This window comes from Parasteatoda tepidariorum, chromosome 4 (genome assembly GCF_982258835.1).
Source record: "Parasteatoda tepidariorum strain Cologne lab strain chromosome 4, Ptep-v5.0, whole genome shotgun sequence".
NCBI lineage: Eukaryota > Metazoa > Arthropoda > Arachnida > Araneae > Theridiidae > Parasteatoda > Parasteatoda tepidariorum.
Genome location: NC_141758.1, coordinates 2851170 through 2871860, shown reverse-complemented (window position 1 = coordinate 2871860; position 20691 = coordinate 2851170). Strand labels below are relative to the sequence as shown.

General features: G+C 29.9%; 1 protein-coding gene across 1 annotated transcript in view; it reads left to right on the top strand.

Annotated features, from left to right (window-relative positions):
• LOC107444504 (uncharacterized) overlaps positions 1-10496 on the top strand; it is a 34340-nt gene extending 23844 nt beyond the window's left edge. The window contains exon 3 of the mRNA XM_016058659.4: positions 9596-10496. Within this exon, the coding sequence (XP_015914145.1) occupies positions 9596-9788 (193 nt within the window). The 3' untranslated portion in view covers positions 9789-10496. The remainder of the gene's footprint in view (positions 1-9595) is intronic.
• Positions 10497-20691: the final 10195 nt, after the last annotated feature.

Sequence of the window (20691 nt, the reverse complement as noted above, 5' to 3'; positions counted from 1 at the left end):
GGTTTCACCCTAATAAATGAGAACCAATTTTACTTGTTAAAAATCTATGACGAGAACCTTATATTGTATTAAGAGTTCAAAATTGGAAACGGTTCTTATTTCTCTTGAAACATTTCTATTTTAGAAAAATTTCCTTAGAAATGTTATGATTAATATTCTCTGTTTCTTTCTTTTTATTTTATCAACTAATTCTTTTTAAAGATGTTGATATCAAGTGAAGCGTGACCTCCCAAAATAAAAATCTCGAGAAGGCTTCGGAGTTGAACATTGGTAGTCGTAAATTCAAGATGGGTATTCTGTTCAACGACAGTCATAAAATAAAATAAAATAAAATAAAATAAAATAAAATAAAATAAAATAAAATAAAATAAAATAAAATAAAATAAAATAAAATAAAATAAAATAAAATAAAATAAAATAAAATAAAATAAAATAAAATAAAATAAAATGATGATCAAACCGAGTCGTGGTGGCTCAGGGGATAGGGCGATGGTCTCCCAACGAGGTGAATCGGGTTCGAATCCCAGTGATGGCTGGTGATACAAATTCCGTTCCCGGCTCGCACCGACCGCAGTGCTGAAGTAAAATATCCTCTGTGGTAAACAGATCATGGATTGGAATGCCCTTGCCGTCAGCACAAATCGTGGGAGATTTTCGTGGTTTTCCCTTCCATGTAGCGCAAATGTGGGTAAGTTCCTCCAAAAAGTCCCCCACGAAGGCAAATTTTCTCCCAATACTTGATGCAAGAGTTCACTTGTCTTCTGGATTGGGTTCAAAATTACTAGGCTACGGAGTTAAATATGAGTAGTCATAAACCTAAAATTAGGTCGGCTGTTCTGTGACGGTTATAAAATAAAATAAAAATGAAAAGAAAACATATATATATGCAGAGTCATTCGAGATGTTGCTATACTCTTTGCTAGAGAACATTTCTAACAATTCTTTGTAAAATATAAATTCAATATTGAACAAGTTTTTTGAAAAGTAAGTCTCTATTATATAAGGATTTCTTAAAGGTTCCTGTTTTTATTTTTTACTTTTATTTCATAAAAACTGATTGAATAAATACAAAATAAAGTTAACAACAAAATACATGTGGTTGACTATAGTTTCATTTCTTTCATAAATTTCATTATCACTTTGATTCATATCAATTTTATTTATAAAAAAAAGGAACGGTTTGCATCAGACTAAAGTTCTTTCTGGGATGACCTTCACTTTTATCAAACAACGCATATTTTCGATCCTTAAGCGAATATTCATGTGTAGATTGAGAGGAATAAAAGAATATTTCATCCGAGAAGACTTAAAAGCTAATTTCATACATAATTTTTACTCGAAACGTTACATTTTTGATTTTGGTGTTTAAAATACGAAATATATTTGTACCTTAAAAAATACACTTTTTACCCCAGAAAATGAAACTTTAGGTGCGTTTCGGGATCCCTTAAATACTTAATTTTTTGACTGTATTGTAACCACAAACACAAATGCTTATCGATTTGAAATTTCAATTTTCGAAAAAAAAGTATTTCATGATACACTCAATTATACATCTATTGACGATACCCGTGTTGATTCTTTTTTTAAAAATAAATTATTCCAAAATAGAAATGTCAAGAAATTGTTGGAGTAACAAAAAGAGCAATAGTACTTTTAATTCTGGACATTCATTTAAGAAAATGGATAATACAATATACTTCGATAACTCGAATTTAGATAGATCGAAAACCTTGCTATGTTTTTCCCTTGGCATTATATATCGACTTAATGTTAATTTGAATTCCTATGTTGAAGAGTTTCTACTCAAAACCCTGTTATGTCGAATTTTTATCGAAATAGAAAACGAATTTTTTCGGCGAAATCATAATGTAAGTTCATTGTAAGCCAATTCTTTTCTGTTTAATGCATAATTGTTTTTTCCTCACTTTAAAAATAAAATTATCTTTGTTATATTTAGACTGATAGTCAACTATTTAGAATTTTTTTTTTTTTTTTTTTTTTTTTTAAGTTTTTAGAACACATTTAGTTCTGAACTTGTTATTTCGTAAACTCGCTGCTTCGAAATTTTTTTAACAAAGTTGAAGGGATTTAGCTTTGTGATATCGAAAGTATACTATATATCCATCACTGAAATCCCGGACTTAACCCCCGAAGCTGAGTGTTTAAAAAAGTAAGTACGAAATTCCTTGTTTAGTTGTTACATTTGGGTTGAACATTAAAAATATGCTTTTTTTTAATCTTTTTTCTCCGTCCTTCTTTTAAACACGAATATTGAGGTGTGTTCATTTTCTAAAAAAAGAAGGATTTCGAGTTGTATCCCGACTAAAAAGCTAAACCGATGAAAAGTTAAGTTGAAAGCTAATTTTAACATATTTTTTCAACTAATCACAGCAGATATGGATTTGTTAAATATACATTACATATTGTATGAATTTAATTTGGGGGTTGATTGTGTTATTCCGGGCATCAAGAATAAAGAAAACGGGAGAGACTTTCCCATCTCTCTTTTCGAATATTCCAGGCTACCCCAGGGGACGAACTCCCCTGCTTCTACGCTCCATCGGCCGGGGGGTGAGTCAGATAGCCTTTTTATGGCTGGACGAAGCACTCAGAAACTGATCTAAACATGTGAGTGACCAAATGGGGGAGACTACCACATCCAAAGTTTAATCGTCATTTTGGATTAATGAATCAGCAAGGAATATTGAAAATAACAATTGATAAGTTGTAGTTCTTTCATAAACTGTCGTATGAAAACATATCATTTGAAAGAAAAGTAATCATTTGTACATCAAGGAATTCTTCAAAATGCTCCAATTTCATAATCGTTTTCTTATTTTAAAGTTTTGTCGTTAAAGGAAACTAAATAAAAACACATTTATAGTGTGATTAAAATACCATGATGAAATACTTTTTCGAGGTACAAATTCTACTGAGGCAATATTTATGCTATATTATACTATATATTTAAGCTAATTTTATCATTCATAAGTTAGAAAAATATATCTATATGTAGCGAGAGAGATTCCGTAAAAAATAGCGCAAATTTTGCGATGTTGCACACTGCAAGCGGTAATTACAAGCTAAAAATTTTTTTTCTTATTTTTTAAAAATTTAAATTGATAATAAGCTTGCTATAAGTGTTGTTAAAATTAGTTCCGAAGGGAAATATTTTTTCTAACAAAACTACAATAATGCTGTATTGCAAAATAAATACCCTTACAGAGTTCAAAATTCAAATTTATGTGAAAGCTGTAAAATTTGCTTCAATACTACGTTATTTTCTATGAGGATAAAAAATAAATAAAAACAATAACCTTTTCCTTCTATTTCATATTAATTTGTGCCATCTCACAATTTTCTTTTTTTTATTTCACTCTTGATGTTCTTAAAATTTTGCTTCTACGAGAAACGAATTTCAATTTCAGTCATCGTTGTATTGCATAAAAAGTACTTTTTACACTGTTCTAAATTCAAATTCATGTATAAGTTAGAAAAGTTTTTCCACCGTAATACGTTCTTTTCTCTGAAGATAAATAAAAAAAAATTTAATTTTGTTTTATATTAATTTATACCATTTCTGAGTTTTTCACTCTTAATATTCTTAAAATATTCCCCGACGAGAATTTTTTTTTCCTTAGTCATTGCTGCAGTGCAAAAAAAAAAAAAAAAAAAAAAAAAACTCCATCACAGAGCTCTAAATTTAAAATTCATGTAATGACTGTAAAAAAATTTTCATGATTAATATGTTAATACGGTTATATAAAAGAAGTACCTTCTTCATTTTTTTATATTAATTTATGCCATTTCACATTTTTTTTTTTACCTTTAATGCTCTTAAAATTTAAACCGAAGAGAGACTTTTTCACTTTTTTGCACTACTGTATTGCAAAAAAAGTATTTTTACAAAGTTCTAAATTCAAATTTATGCGTAAGCTGTAAAATTTGCTTCACTGTTACTACGTTGTTTTCTATGAGGATAAAAAATATTAAAAAAACAGTACTCTTTTCATTGTATTTTATATTAATTTATGCCATCTCACATTTTTTTTTATTTTACCCTAAATGTTCTTAAATTTTGCTCTCATGAGAAGCATTTTTCACTTTCTTACACTGCTGTATTGCAAAAGAAGTACTTTTGCAGAATTCTAAGTACAAATTTATGTGAAAGCTATAAAATTTTCTTCACTGTTACTACGATGTTGTCCATGATTATAAATAATAAATAAAACTATATCTTTTTGATTTTGTTTTATATTAATTTATGCCATTTCACATTTCTTATTTTTTGTTACCTTTAATGCTCTTAAAATTTGAACCGAGGAGAAGCTTTTTCACTTTTTTTGCGCTGCTTTATTGCAAAAAAAGTATTTTTACAAAGTTCTTAATTCAAATTTATGTGAAAGCTGCAAAATTTGCCTCATTACTACGTTATTTTCTATGAGGATAAAAAATAAATAAGAACAATACTCTTTTCATTCTATTTTATATTAATTTATACTATCTCACATTTTTTTATTTTATGTTCTTAAAATTTGCTCCCATGAAAAAAAATTTTTCTCTTTCAGCCATTGCTGTATTGCAAAAAAATTACTTTTACAGAGTTTTCAATTCAAGTTCATGTGATAGCTGTAAAATATTTCTCGCTGTTAACACGATACGTTCTTTATGAAGATGAAAAATTAATAAAAACAATACCATTTTTCATTTTTTGTTTAAATTTATTTATTTTAAATATTTTTTTAATTTCCATTCCATTCTACAATTTAAACCTCTTTCCCTTACTTCCTCTCAAGTACTTATTAAGACCTATGAGACCTGACCTCTTTAAGTGATTACAAAAAAAAGTGCTTTTAAAGAGTTTTAAATTAAAATATTTGAAAGCTGGAGAAAAAAATTTTATCGGTAAATTCACTTAAAATCTTGATAAAATATAAAAAAAAAATCATTCTTACGTTTTTGTTAATTTTATTTGCTTATAAATTTTTTTTTCTTAATTTACTATCACTCATTTTATATTTTACTCCGACGAGGAATATTTATCGTTTATTTTTTTTCTTAAAAAAGTTATATTGCAAATAAGAATTACTTTTCACTGAGTTACGTGAAATATGAATTTTTTTTCCACTGTAAATAGTTTTGCTTTATGGTTAAAATATGACGAAAACAACTTACACTGTGAGACATTGTTGCATTGCAAAGAATGTATTTATACCGAATTCTAAATTCAAATTCATGCACCTCTTTCATTTTGTATGATTTTACTTCTTAGACATTCACACTTCTTTTACATTCTTGCTAATTTGATTCCTCAGTAGACATTTTTCTTTTTTTTTAAAATTTATTCTACTGTTTTTAAAATTGCAACTGATGAAAATTATTTTTTAACTTTGAGACATTGTTGCATTACAAAGAAGGTACTTTTACAGAATTCTAAATTCAAATTCATGTGAAAGCTTAAATATTTGCTTCATGATAAATACTTTTCTTTACTATGAAGGCAGAACAGCAAGAACAATACTTCTTCCATTTTCTTTTATTTTACTTTCATGCCATTTCAGAATATTTTTTAAAATTTATTCTTGAAATTGACTGTGATGAAAAATATTTTTCACTTTGAGACATTGTTGCATTGCAAAGAAGGTACTTTTACGGAATTCTAAATTCAAATTTTATGCCAAGAGATAGAAAAATATTACAAACAGAATATATAGAACTAATTTTCATTGCGTTTCAATTGACTTTTTAACTGAGATAAATTTTTTTCTGAAATTTATGTATTTTTTCAATACTTCTATCAAATAACATAGGCTCAAAAACGTTTAAATGTGATAAATTTGAAATGAGTTATAAATTAAATAATAAACGTCACACTATCTACTTCAGTAATATTTTGTGCTCATACTAAATACAAATATTTTGCTAAATTATTTTCATAAAATTTATAAATTCATTTCTTGTTTTAACCTGTAGGATTTAACTTTTAAATAGTTGGAGTTGAGCAAATTTTTTTCAAACTCCTACTTAAATTTCTTCAACTCCATTGCCTCTATATAAAATATTTTAATATGACGATAGCAAATAGGTCGAAACACATTCTTTAAATTAACGCCATGCAACAAAAGAACCCTATTAAAATGATTTACATAATAGATTCTGAATCAATCAGTAGAAACGATCGTTTTTCATAAGGCAGTGGTGGTAAAGATAACTTTACGAAACCTACATTTTCCCTTAAAAGAATTCTTCTGAAGTAATATATAAATCTCAAACTTGATAATCTAATTACGGTGTAGGCTACCCTAGTCAGGAAAGGGTACAATGATCTGAAAAGGGGGGGGGGGGAGCTGATCGAAAAAGGCTAACTCTCCATCCCTCTGTGTCAAAAACACATTCAAACCCATACAAACTGGGGGTGTCCATTTGTTAAATATTCAGTTTCCGCTCGATTTGGGACATTGTGTTGGAAAACCTGCTCCAGTCAGAATGATATGTGGGACATTATACTACTCTACCAGAAGAAATCGCCTCCTTTCCCCTTCAATGACGATGAAAAAGTTTAAAAAAATTCCTTAACTATAGAGTGCAGCGCATATCACTATCGTATTTAGGACATTTTTGTGTCAATTAAGGTAATCCATCTTTAAATGCAACACTCAAGGTACCTAAATGTGACATTGCATTTTTACAGCGTTTTTATTAACTTGCTTTTACGTCTCTAACAATGAAATCCAGCTGTAGACATTTCTAACCCTTTCTGACTAGCTAAAATATAAGCTTAAATACTACCCGAAGACAATACAAGTTTAAATCGTTTCATGAAGCATTATTTATCGCCATTTTCTAGCGAAATTGATTTCGTTAATATCGCGAATTAATTGAAGCAGGCGATATATTAAGTTAAGAAATCCGACACAAAAAAGTACTTTCTCAAAATAAACATACCTTTTTTCTACGGATTCGGATTTCCGACTCCTAAAATATAAGGCCCCATTCTGGGAGTTGTTCAACAGTTTAGTCAGGAGAGGGCACCAAAGTTTACACCTCTTAATGTTAATTTTACTTTTTCGTATTTCGCTTTACCGTGAGAAATTTTCAAGCGAATTGTAAAATTCGTTTATTTAAAAATAATTCCACGCGAAAAATAACTTTTTGGAAATATTCATTATTTTTTATTATTGAAAAATTTGAATTGTAAGGTATACAATTTTTGCATCATTTAAAATAATATAATTTTACATGATAAAATACGAAATTTGAGTAAGATCGTTTGATTAGTTCCTGTGAAATTAAAATTAAAAAAAGCCAGATATTTAAAATTCGATTTCTCAAGATCTATTTAACTGATTTTGCTCAAATTTTGTATTGTATCATGTAAAATTATATTATTTTAAATGATGCTAAGAATTTTGTACACCTTACAATGAAAAAATTTTTAAACCATAATTAAATGAAATAATAAAAAATTGTAAATATTTGCTAAAATTTATTTTTTGCTTGGAATTATCCTTGGATAAACGACCACATTTTTCTTAGGATTTTTTCGCACTGTACATACATATAAATTATGTATGCTTACGTAATACGTACAAATAATGTATGGGTATAAATACGTACATATAATGTAACTACAAATATTGAAAGTATATACGTACACAAATATTTGTATTTTCTGTACATAGTTCATGCAAACCCTGCATGCACATACATGTAGTCTGTATGTAAATTTATATCGATTTGTATGTATGTACATAAAATGTATGCTCATACATTATATGCATACATACATTGTATGTGTATACGTACTGACATACATTTTATGCACTTACATACACTTATTGTTACATATATTCATATCTATATTGCACGAAAACTTTGCATGTACATACATTGTAAATCTTATTGTAATTGAATTTGTACTTTAATTACAAATGGCTTGTACTAAATATTTATTGTACTCACTATTATTTGTAATTGTTAATTTATATCAACTTATCGTAATAATTTGTTATCGTATGTTTGATAGCTTGCAATCATGATTACATGTAATCATGATAACATGATTACTTGTTACCACATCTTTTGATTAATTGTAATCATGACAAAATGTTTTCATAAAATCTTAAATTTTGATCACATGTAACTATAATTAATCTGCAATCGTATCCCGTTCACACAACATTTAGTCAACACTACATGTAATCACGTATCATGGTTACTTGTAATTTACTTGTAATTGCAATGGCAAGTAATTGAGATTTAAAATTATTAAGAATTTCAAATGAGGGCAATTAAGACCCAAAATTGGTATCTAAGTGGGACGGTTATGTTACAAGCCCTCTAAATTTAATACAAAGTGGTCCCTATGTGGTAGCTCAATGAAGTATCACCTGCCATTTCAGGGTCTCATTTAGAACATGTTGGAGGAGAGATGAAATTGCTGGTTGAAAAAGATTTTAAACGCGAATCTTCCAGAGATACAAAATTTCCATTCTGTCGCAAAAATTTATATCGAATTAAAAATTGAAGTAGTTGAACATTGTTGCCCTTAGGAACCTTTAGCATCTTTGTTATCAGAAATATTTAAATGATAAAAACATAATACGTTATCAAAATCACCATTGTGGGTAATCACATAAAATTTATAAAAGTAGTCATCATATGAAGAGGAAACACAAAAGGAGGAAAAACTTTCATCATCAGAGGTAAAAATTAAGTTATTTTAAGTTTATTATTTTATAGCTGTGGGTTTTAATCTGCAATGAATATTTGCTTGGCTCCTTCCCCATATAACATTCAAATATTCCATCGTGATAACTACAGAGTGTTCTATAATGACCACCTTTAATATCGATTTTTGGGATCATTTTTCGTTTTGTTCATTTTTTAGACGATTTCAAGAGCATTTATTGTTAATGTACAAAATATTTTCAAAAAATGACAACTAAAATTTTAATTGGTAAAACTTCAAAGTTTTAGTATTTTCAAGCCGCACAGGCAACCTGGTAGTAAAGTCTAGCGTACAACGGTTTAGATCGGGGTTTGATTCCCCGTGATAAAAAGTGGATGTTTTGCCTTTTCTCTGCTCGTATCTTTATGCTACAGAATTCACACTAATTGATTGACGAACGGTTGGGAAGCATGGCGAGGAGGCCGTGTGATTACTGCCACTATTTACTCTCTATTGTGGTAGTGTACAGTGCACGCATGCGCCAGATTTATCACCGTGTCATATATAAAGACGAATCGCCATTAGCCTGTTAATGTAGCTATGGTATAATAAAACTAAACCAATAAAACCAGTTTTTTTTAAGTATCAATTTACATAATGAATATCACTTAACATGTTTAAAGTATCACTTAAACATAAATCCCTAAAATCTACATTTGCGTGATCCGTGATTGAGATCTTTGGTCGACTTTTTTTTCTTCTCCAGACCACCGCCTGTTCGGCATAAAATTTGCTAAAATGTCTGGTATTTCTTAAAGTTGTTATCTATGAAATCACATGTAACTCAAACAATGATTTGTATAGTGTATCATTCGATTTAAATAACATATGTTCCACTAAATAATTGTATTTTTTTCCCAGGTTCCGAGCTTGTCTTAAGCTGTCGGGTACAGCGGCTGGCAACATGGTGGGCAAACTTTTCTTCAACGTCGTGCAGACAAAGTGCTTCCTTTTCAAGCATGTCCAGAAGTGTGCCAAGAGATCCTGGTGGGGCAAGTGTCTGAAGCACGACAAGGAGAAGACAGCCGTACTCAGAGACGCTCTCAAATACTGATGATTGTTTCCTACTCCCAACCATTGAGTACTCTCTCCGGGAATACAATCCATCCTGTGTTTTAGACACTATTTCATTCTCTCGTTGCACAAATCTCGTAGTCTCGGAAATGAGAGAGGCAAAATATTCCTTACGTGTAGATATAATGTGATTCTCTGAATCCATATTTCAAAAATGGCGCAACCATCAATGTTCTGTGAATATACCTCAAACCAACTTTAGCTCTACGTCGGACGCACGTGATTTACCATATAAAAGAAAAGTTTATGGTAAGAAAATGATAAGACACATACTTTTACCTATATGTTTTACTATCTTGGTTTAGGCCAGTGTAACAAAAGCCACTGCGAAAATAATTCACTTAATTACTTAAAGATGACACCACACGCTCAGTGCAAAATGGCAAGACATTTCAAAATGGCCACAACAACTAAACCCTAAGGTAAATAATTTACCTAATTATAATAGTTTTAAACTAATCAACAGTGAAACCGTATAGATAACTTCTATAATATAGCAAACATGCATAATAATAATTCGAAAACAATACGTTTAACAAAAGATACTGTTTCAACTGGGTCCTAAAGTATTAAATAGATGATGAATACAATTTCATGCATATATTTTTCTTGAATATGTCAGGAAGAATAACGAAAATAAGAAGAAACATCAATAAATATATTTACCAACTTCTTCAATTTTTCAAAACTTAGAAACACACTATCTTTTACTTTTAAGTTTAGCATACCACTTTTTGTGGCTTATCATTGTTTTATAAGTTCATCCGGACTTTTATTTAGAAAATATTAAAAATACTAAAAATCATTCTTATTCTTAAAATCCAAGGAAATACAATTTTATATAGCTAAAAAGCAACTTGCCTCAGTGGGATCAGGGTGGTAAACTTAGTGCCGGATATATTCGTCAGATGGCAGAACTGTATCTTTTAATAAATTTCATAAGTATTACAATTATTATCCTTTTCTACCTCTACCCATCATGTATTTCCATAAAAATTCGAGTAATACTTTTATGGATGGTCTATCGATTGTAAGCAATAACAAGCTTCCTAAAACCAAAACAAATTAAGAAAACTTCCGGTGTATCACTCCTCAGCTTATGTTGTGCTTACGAGGCGATGAGTTAATATTCTAGTGAGTTTCATGTTTAAATTTACGCTTAATTTTACCATTCATAAGAGTTTTATGTCATTTCTAACAGGTCGCGCGCCTGAAACAGAATTAATACCACAGCAGAAAAGAAGGTTAGGTTAAGCCATGTTATCCTTCGTTTGGCTATATTTGTGTAAAATAGCGTTTTTTTTTTTTTTTTTTTTTTTTTTTTTGGTCAGCATCAATAGCAAAGCTTGCGAAATCTTCCGAATTCATTTGTTGTTTGTTTCGTTGAAAGTTAGATTGAAAGAAGGCGCTATATTCGTAAACACTACAATAATAATATTGGATGGTGTGTTTTTACAAGCTTAGGCTTAAAATCAGACGAAAGTAGGGAAATCTTACGACGAATTTTAACCCCTAGCGCCATCTGCGCGTAACTCTACACGGACAACCATCCATACAAAATAATATTAAAGCCAAAATAACAACTTAAAAAGAAATGTGAAATTTTATATTAATAAATTAACAAATATGGCAACACAAGACAAGTGATAAGAAAGGGGAGGCAAATGCGGAACATTTCTTGAATAAGTATAAATAAAAGCATCGCTTAAAAAATATACAAATTAGCTAAAAAATATACGCTTAAAAATAGATACAAATTATCGGGTCATCACTTTCAATGTGTGTAATTGTTACCGCGAATGACTGAAATCAGGAAAATGTCGACTTTCACCGGTGAATGTCAACAATCACATAGTCGCATTAGTGAATATCCAAAATATTTGTTACATCCGATTTGATATTAATTTATTCGTTGATATTAGTATTACAGTTATTTGATATTTTATTATTTTCTGAGGATAGATTAGGAGAAGCATCAGCGTTCGGAGTACGGGTTAAAGGCATACTGGGCACTTGACCTTAAAAAACATTGATGTAGGGCATACCGGGCAGTGGCACTGAACCTTAAAATAGCATTAATGTAGGGTATTCCAGGCAAGTGTATACCGGACAGTGGCACTTAACTTGACCTAGTACAGTAGGGAACTGATTATCCGGAACGATCAGGACCTTCGTCATTCCGGATAACTGATTTTTCCGGTTTTCTGAATCGCTACAAAAAACCGTTTTTTCTATTGTTAAACCCAACTAAAGAAAAGAAAAAAATTTGGAAATAATCTTAAACAGAAAAAAAAACCGATGAAGTAATGCACCAATGATTATTTCCAAAATGATGGTAATGTAAACATCTTTCAAAAAAGAATGAAAAATCCTAAAATCTTATAAGGAGAAAAAAAATTTTAAAAATGGCGGGAAAATTTATCGAATTTTGTTCCGGCTTTTGGGTTTTCCGGTTTTCTGATTTCCGGATAACGGGTTCCGTACTGTATATATGTTTCTGACATTTACCGAAGCGACTACGTGATTGTCAACAACCACCCATTTCTGTCGTAGTAACATACTAAAGTATAGTCTTGTCATGGTGAACACAACGTTGCGCGCTCGAAACTGAGTTGATTTTAATAAAATAATGAAATTAAATTATAATTTGGAATTATCATGGTTTCTATTTGTGATAAAAGTAGGAGTATATTAAGGTTGCGTCATTTTTAATCACTCTTGTACAATTCTTATTTCTGTGTGGGCGAATTTGCAGCTTCGCCAAATTTTTCTAGCGAGCAGTAACCCTACTTTCAGTATTATCCGACCAGAAATAAAAAATCAGAATAATTATGCACTTCTGTCCTATTTTAATGAATCAACAAATTACTGTAATCCAAATTATTATCATTCAATTACTATAAAAAAATTCAAATTTCTATTAACAAATTACTATTATCCAATCAGCTAACTGTCTACAACTAAGAACTCACAAATATGACATTAAAATGTTTCAAAAATCATATGCAAATATTTTTTGCTAAAACAAACTTCTTCATCAAAATGTTTTTAAAAAAATCGCAATAATTTTATGAAAACTTACTAAACCAACATATTTCGACAAAAATATACATTTTTAACTATATTTAAATTCGATTCAAAAAATCTTCCTCCTCCATTTAGATATGTTTTTATTTTAATTAAATATGTTATGAGCAAAACAAAAGTGAATACTAGGGCTTTTTTAATTTCTTAGATCACGTACATATATGTGTACATTAGTATTTTGATAAATCTTCAAGTCAAGAAAAAAAATTAGTTAATTATAGCGTTAGATTAAAAAAAAAAAATGCAACTTCTGCGCCCATTTCATGAATCGGAGTTGATTAATTACAGCTAATTGCAAACATTGCCTATAATTATTTATTATAAAAAATTATTAACAGTAAAATCAAACTATAATTTTTTTATTAACATAATTTCCAGGGGGTTACAAGTGCCCCTTTCGATCCCCTGCATGCGGCCATGAGGATCTTTATTTAGCCGATTAAATAACTCCTTACAATACATTTGCATTTGTTATTTCAGCATTAAGAAACAGAAATATAATATTTAATGCAAGATAAGATAATGCTTTAAAATTTCAACACAATTTTCTGATCTCACTAAAAAGCACAACATTCAGACTCAGGTACACTGATAAAAATTCTGAGCCACATTGCACCAAAAATTGGTATTCATTTGCTGGCTACATGAAATGGAGCTCTCTCAATTTTACCCTATTTTGGTACTTTCACTAGATCAAAGTATCAGAAGTTTGCACCTTTATTAGGTATTTTCAAAGAGCTCCACTGCAAGGCAAGGTTGTTATTTACCGTAAGTAGGTTACTTTGACATACACCGAAGAGCCATTACATTATGACCACCCTGCTAATGACATGTAGGACCACCTTTAGCTCTCAAAACTGCTAGCTCCCGCAGTGGCATTGATTCCACTGCTGATAGGTAGTCTCAGGTATCTGGTACCAAGAGCTCACCAGCTGGTCCTGCAATTCCCTCACATTGCGAGGGGGTAGCGTGGCAGCACGAATTTGGTTTTCCAAGTAGGACCACAAATGCTCTATTGGATTAAGGTCAGGTGAATTTGGGGGACAAGACATGACTTGAAAGTCACTAGAATGTTCCTCGAACCAATCCGTGACGATTCGACCCTTATGACATGGTGCATTATCCTGTTGGTAAACACCATCCCCCGCAGGAAAAACTGTTGCCACGAATGGGTGAACCTGGTCTGCAACTATGTTCAAGTAGCTTACAGACGTCAGGGATTGTTCTATGAGGATTATGGGTTCTAATGTGCCCCATGAAAACATTGTTCCTGGGTGAAACCATGAAAACCTGGGCGAGCCCATTGTTAGATGGAGGGTGGTCATAATGTAATGGCTCTACGGTGTACACCTGACCCTTTCATACCGCCAACCAAATTTAAAAGAAATGAACTTTAATTAATGTAAATAAAACTTTTACCTATCTAATTAAGTTGATATTTGAAGCAACCAGCATGAGTCGACCCGATTCACCGAGGCCGAGTTGTAACGAAAACATGGCGTCGTAACCAAATATCGTTTAGTTCCCCCTCACCGTCAAAGTTTTACGTATTTTACCTAATTTTGGTGCTGTCAGTTACACCATGGAAGTATTTCTAGATCATACTTCACAATTTATGGTCTAACTAAAATAAAAGGATCGTTAATTTAACTGAACATTGGGATAATGAGCACCAAATATTGGTTTAAGATTTGCCGAGAGTTTTTACAGCGTAACCCAGGGAAAGAGATTTTTTTGTTGTTGCCTTTATGCAATTACTTGATCTTGTCTAAATCGTGTAAGGGGATTTCAAATCTGAAATTAGCTATCGACAGATTTATTTAAAATTCTATTTTAGTTCAAGTTATTTTTTGTCTTGAGTGTAAGAGTTTATAAGGAATGTATAGGCTTATATACATGCATATGGGTGATTCTCACGAAACATGACAATTCGGACCAAAAATTTCTTCAAATTTAAAGTCTTCAAAATAATCTAAATTTTTTTTTTGTATACTTCTTTAGCTACACTTATTAATATCTTATAAACAGCAGTGTAGTTTATTGACATTTTCTCGAGAAAAAAATTAAATAGAAATTCACCAAATCTTGAATGCCCGGAAAATGACATATTACCTTAGAAGCTTTACAGTCATTTTAAGTTAATAGTAAGTAACTCAACTTAAGCCTTTATGTTAGATGGACCATAAATTGCTTAAATTAATTCTTTTTATCCACTGTAGAAAGAAACAAAAAAAAATTTTGTTGATGATAGGTACAGAATAAAATTGTGTATAATAATCAACTATTAAATAAATAAATAATAAATAAATAACATCCAAGCATATTACAATCATGCATAAACTTGGTATTAGGTTAATATTTGCTTTCTCTCTTTACAGTATTAGCAGTTAAAAAGAATTTCTGGTAACACTTCAATGTCCTGGCATTCATAAGCCAGGAAAATGACAGCCAGGATAATGACAAATTCGCCATTTTATAGCATATAACTTTACTTTAATTTAATATTTTGGCCGAAGACGTTTATATTCTGCAGAAAACAACAGTATTTCTTAAAATAACTCAGATGAATCTATGTAGTTTTTGTTATTAATGATTTCAGGAAGCCAGGAAAATGACAGCATAAAAACCTACTCACCTTGAAAAATTTTTTTGGATTAGATTTTGAGCCAGAAAATTGGTTCTTTTATTCATGCAAGAAGACATGTTCAGATAGGAGGGTATCTAATCAATCTATTAACATAAGATATTGATTCCTGGAGCTATCTATTTTGGTTATAAATCACTAAATAAAAGTAGCCAGGAAAATGACAGATTTTCATGGGACAAACAAATTATTGTCAGAAAAAATTATTTTAAACGAAGTTTTAGTAAACAATACCCTCTGCGTATATTCTAGAAATGCTTACATAGGATAAGATAAAAAAAAATTAGATTTTGAAAAATGTATGGAAGTTTTGAAGCTAGTTATTATCGGAAATATTGTTTGGGACATGCCAGGAAAATGACATTTTGATATTCAATTAAATTTTTTAAGTATACAAAACAGTCAATGCTAGTGCAAAGTCATTTTAAAATGCTAACGGCAATGCTATTTATTAATTTTTTTTTTTTAAAGTTCTTTTAGTATTACAGTATTAGATCGTGGGGCAAGGGACAGTAAATTGTCATGTTTCGTGAGAATCACCCATATACACTTGTCTGCTTCTTTAAAAACCTCCTTAAGACAAAAATTTTATGGCATTAACGTTTCCCATCTTAAACTGAAATGTATTATCGCCTTTCTTCTACCACTCCTTAAGTAGCAGAGAAGTGGGGGCACTTAGTATTCACTCGAGGGATCTTTAAAAAATCCGGTTTAGGAATAAATTACATGAGAACTGCAGTTTGTAAAAAGAAATCAATTTCAGGTTTAAAATCAGCGACTCGAAAATATCTAAGATTCGTCTAAAAAATCTAATGCAACAGAATAATTAATAAATAAATAATTGTTCCCTGGTGTAATTTGCTGACAGTGACTGTTGAAATTATTATTTTTTCTTCCTAATTTAAAAATCACCACGATAAAGGCTTAATAGAACATATTTTCAAAATTAATTCTAAATGTTAACTAAACATTGAATTGAATTTAAAATATTAACTAAACATTGAAAATGATGTTCGGCAAAAAAAAAAAAAAACCTTAAAAGAACTAAAACTAAAATAACCAAAATATTTTTAGTTTTTACTTAACATAAATACTCCTTTTTAACACTTTAAAAATTATCTTTTAGTAATATAGATACAATGCGTGTAAAATCTTAAAGAGTCAAGTTTAAAAATATAGCTACTTTTGTTAAAGTTTGAAATGTTAACAGCTCCTTTGAAAAATAAATAAATAAAAACAGACATTATTTTGAATTTTTTTCTTGGCTGTGGCAAATGTGACCTGATATTTTAAGTAAAAAATATAACATAAATTAATTTGTATTAAATGTAGAATCAAAAATTTCTGTAAAATAAAATATCGAACTAGAATTTAATGCTTAGAACTCAAGTAATTTTTTGAGTTCTAAACATTAAACTTAATTTTGAGTTATAAGCATTTACTTAAAAACTCAATAAGGCAGAGTTAAATTATTAATTTATAAATATTTGTTTAAAACTCGATCATTTTAAATATAAACTTAAACGTTAAATATGTACGAATTATCTTCAATCAAAATTTGTAAAAGCAAATAAAAGAATTTTAGTTTTTGCTTATTTCTTAAGATAAACAAAGTTTTGATTTATGCAAATTTCCCCCCGAAAAAAACAGGAAATCAACCTAAAATTCCCCTTTTACTTCGAAATCATTTCCTTATTCATAATAACTGGAATGTTTTTACACGCAATCGACGATTGTAAGAATCGTCAAGCACACACACAAAAGAAAATGAGAGCTGCATTTAATGTTTGTATTAGAGTGCGCGAGCGTTAGATTTGCTAATTAACTGTAACTTATGCATGATTAAAATGGGTTCATTTTGGTAACTTACACTTCAATAGATAGAATGAAATTTTACTTGATGAATATTTATGTCATTTTGGATGTTTATAAAACATAGAGCCCTCACTTTTATGTTTCCATAAGACTCTGTAATTATATGTACAGGATAACTATTTGTGTGCATTTATTGTGTCTGTTTGTAAGACTTAGTTTAGTAATAAAGAAATGTTCCTAGTGTACAATCTATCTTCAAGTTTCACTGAAAAATCAATTAAAGAAGAAAAAAAAAGAAAGAGTTTTTAATCACCCTATTAAACGATCTATTTTTTAGACAACAGCATATTGTAAACAGCCTGATGGCTTATTCAGGAGTACAACATTGAAATTCAAAAATTAATTTAGCTAAACTATGAAAAAAATTACTAGAGAATGATTCATGTAGGAAACAAGATATTCATACTCTAGTACCTTGCAAATCATCCATGGCACTCTAAAAATCAATTGTATGATTTATTATTTACATCCAAAAAACCCTGCTTATCAAATTCGTTTGAGGTAATAATAATTTTGTTACATTAAAATAACTAGCATTATATGTATTTCTCATCTTAAAATGCTGACACGAAAGTTGGCATTATAATATGAAAAACTGGGTCCTGTTAAATGCCAAACTACTCGGAAAAAATAAAAATATTTCTTTTTCTTATGTAATAGGATGTTGTGCCCTAAATCAGTCCTAAGTACAAGTAACAGTGCAGTGGGTTGCTTATTAGATATACACCGAAGAGCCATTACATATGACCACCCTGCTAATAACATGTAGGATCACCTTTAGCCCTCAAAACTGCTAGCACCCGCCGTGGCATTGATTCCACAAGGTGCTGATAGGTAGTCTGAGGTATCTGTTACCAAGCGCTCACCAACTGGTTCTGCAATTCCCTCACATTGCGAGGGGGTGCGTGGCAGCACGAATTTGGTTTTCCAAGTAGGACTACAAATGCTCTATTGGATTAAGGTCAGGTGAATTTGGGGAACAAGCCATGACTTGAAAATCACTGGAATGTTCCTCGAACCAATCCATGACGGTTCGACCCTTATGACATGGTACATTATCCTGTTGGTAAACACCATCCCCCGCAGGAAAAACTGTTGCCATGAATGGGTGATCCTTGTCTGCAACTATGTTCAAGTAGTTTACAGACGTCAGAGATTGTTCTATGAGGATTATGGGTCCTAATGTGCCCCATGAAAACATTGTTCTGGACGAGCCCATTGTTATAGATGGAGGGTGGTCATAATGTAATGGCTCTTCGGTGTATAAATTTATATAGCTATTAGCATATACTATCTATAGACTATATTGCTATTTATATTATATGCTATTATTATTAACATATCTATTAGTTAAGCCATGCAAGTTGGCTTGTTCGGTTTAGTGATGATCAATAAGTACTTAAACTTGGTGAATTATGAATAGCACTGCTGGCAGAATGAGCAAAAAATTGCAGCTGAGAACCATTTCAACTTCCCTTATAGTTATTAAACTTGCAATTTGAGGATTAAAAGTAAAACAGGCTGCACATCCTAACTTAAAAATATGACCGTTTCAATTTAACTAAAATTAGCTGATATTTTGGTGTTTTTATTCGCAAATTTAAGACAAGACTTTTCATAGAAGATATTAGATTAGAAAAAAAAAAAAATTGACCTGTTATGTCTATATGGATAGGACAATTTTGTCCAGTATTGAAAAAAAAAAGTTCAAAAACGATGTACCCTAGTGCACAGCCTTTTAAGGAAAAAAGCCAAAAAAAAAAAAAAAAAAAAAAAATGCTTTAAAGGACTTTAGTGAATTCCGTTTTTATATCAATTGATAAGTTTTGAGTGTATTAAGAAAATATCACTTTCAATTCCAAAAAAAAAATTAAACAGAATACAAATTAAAATTTTCTTAAAAAAATGGATTTTAACTTTTGTTACGGAAATATTAAATTTATATTTTTTTTATGTATATAAATGAATGTAATCTTTTCTTTTTAAATAAAATTTTGAATTACAGTTATCTCAAAGAAGTTAGGCTAAAATATTCTTAAAATATAATAATTAAAACAAATGTAAAAAGAATTAAAAATTCTGGCTCTTAAGTATTATTTCAGTTGAGTGTTTTGGCGAAGTGGATGAGGTAAGTTTACCCTCACAATTACTGTTGAAGTACCACAATTTATGTACCTCTACTCAATCATTAAAAGTTCTTCAAGAACAAAAAACATTGACGGAAGAAAATAATAAGATTTATGACGATGACGACTTAAAAGTAATGTGAGTCATTTGTCTTGTTTTCAGTATCAATCAACAAAAAGAAAAGATACAACGAAAAAGAAACAGATTTATTCTGTCAAATAGGTGTCAAATATAGTTATGTTTATATAATCTGGCATATAACATCATTCATAAAATTTTACAAATTCAATATACATTTACACAGTTAAATTTCTCATCACTTTCCTTTTTTTTTTCCAAGTTTTTTTTCAGTATTTTTCTCTTTTTTTACAAATATGTACAAATTGACAAAATTTACAAGAGTGGAGAAAAAGAAAAACAATCCTAAACATTCTAAATTTCATAACGCATAAAATCAAAATGAAATAAAAACAGTTTAACAAAGCTTGTTAAATTGAGTAATAATATGGATGATGGTGTAGTGATAACATTGTAATGTAAAAATGAAGTAATATATATATATATATATATGTATGGGGGGGAGGGAAGAGATAAAACGATATAAATTACAATAAAAGCAATGACGAATGTTCACTTCTAGACCATTTTTTACAACAAATGTTCGATAAGAAACAAAAACGAAAAAGATAATAATCTACACATTTAAATAATGCCACATTTTTTTTATCATTGACACACTTTTCCTACAGCTATTCTACTAGAGATGCAATTACAACAGACATTCTGAGTTAATTCAAGGGAACCCGATGTTAGGCAATATGAGTTGTTTGATATCCAACTCAAATTATACAAAAATACGATATTATTTTTCAAATCCATCCCACGTTGATCATGGCAAAATAAATAATTTGACATTCGGCCTATTCATTTTAAGATCTTTTGAATTTAAGCTTACAATCTGCTAGATAATTTTTTTTTAAAAAAGCTACTTTTTATAGTGGTATTTTGAACTTAAAAAAATCATAAATGGTTAAAAAGTTTAATGTAGGAAAAATGCATTCTTTTCTTGTAAATTGAAAAAGATATTGAGTTACCTATAAACATTTCTCAAATTCTTTCATCATTTTCTTTAATACTCATAAATTAAATC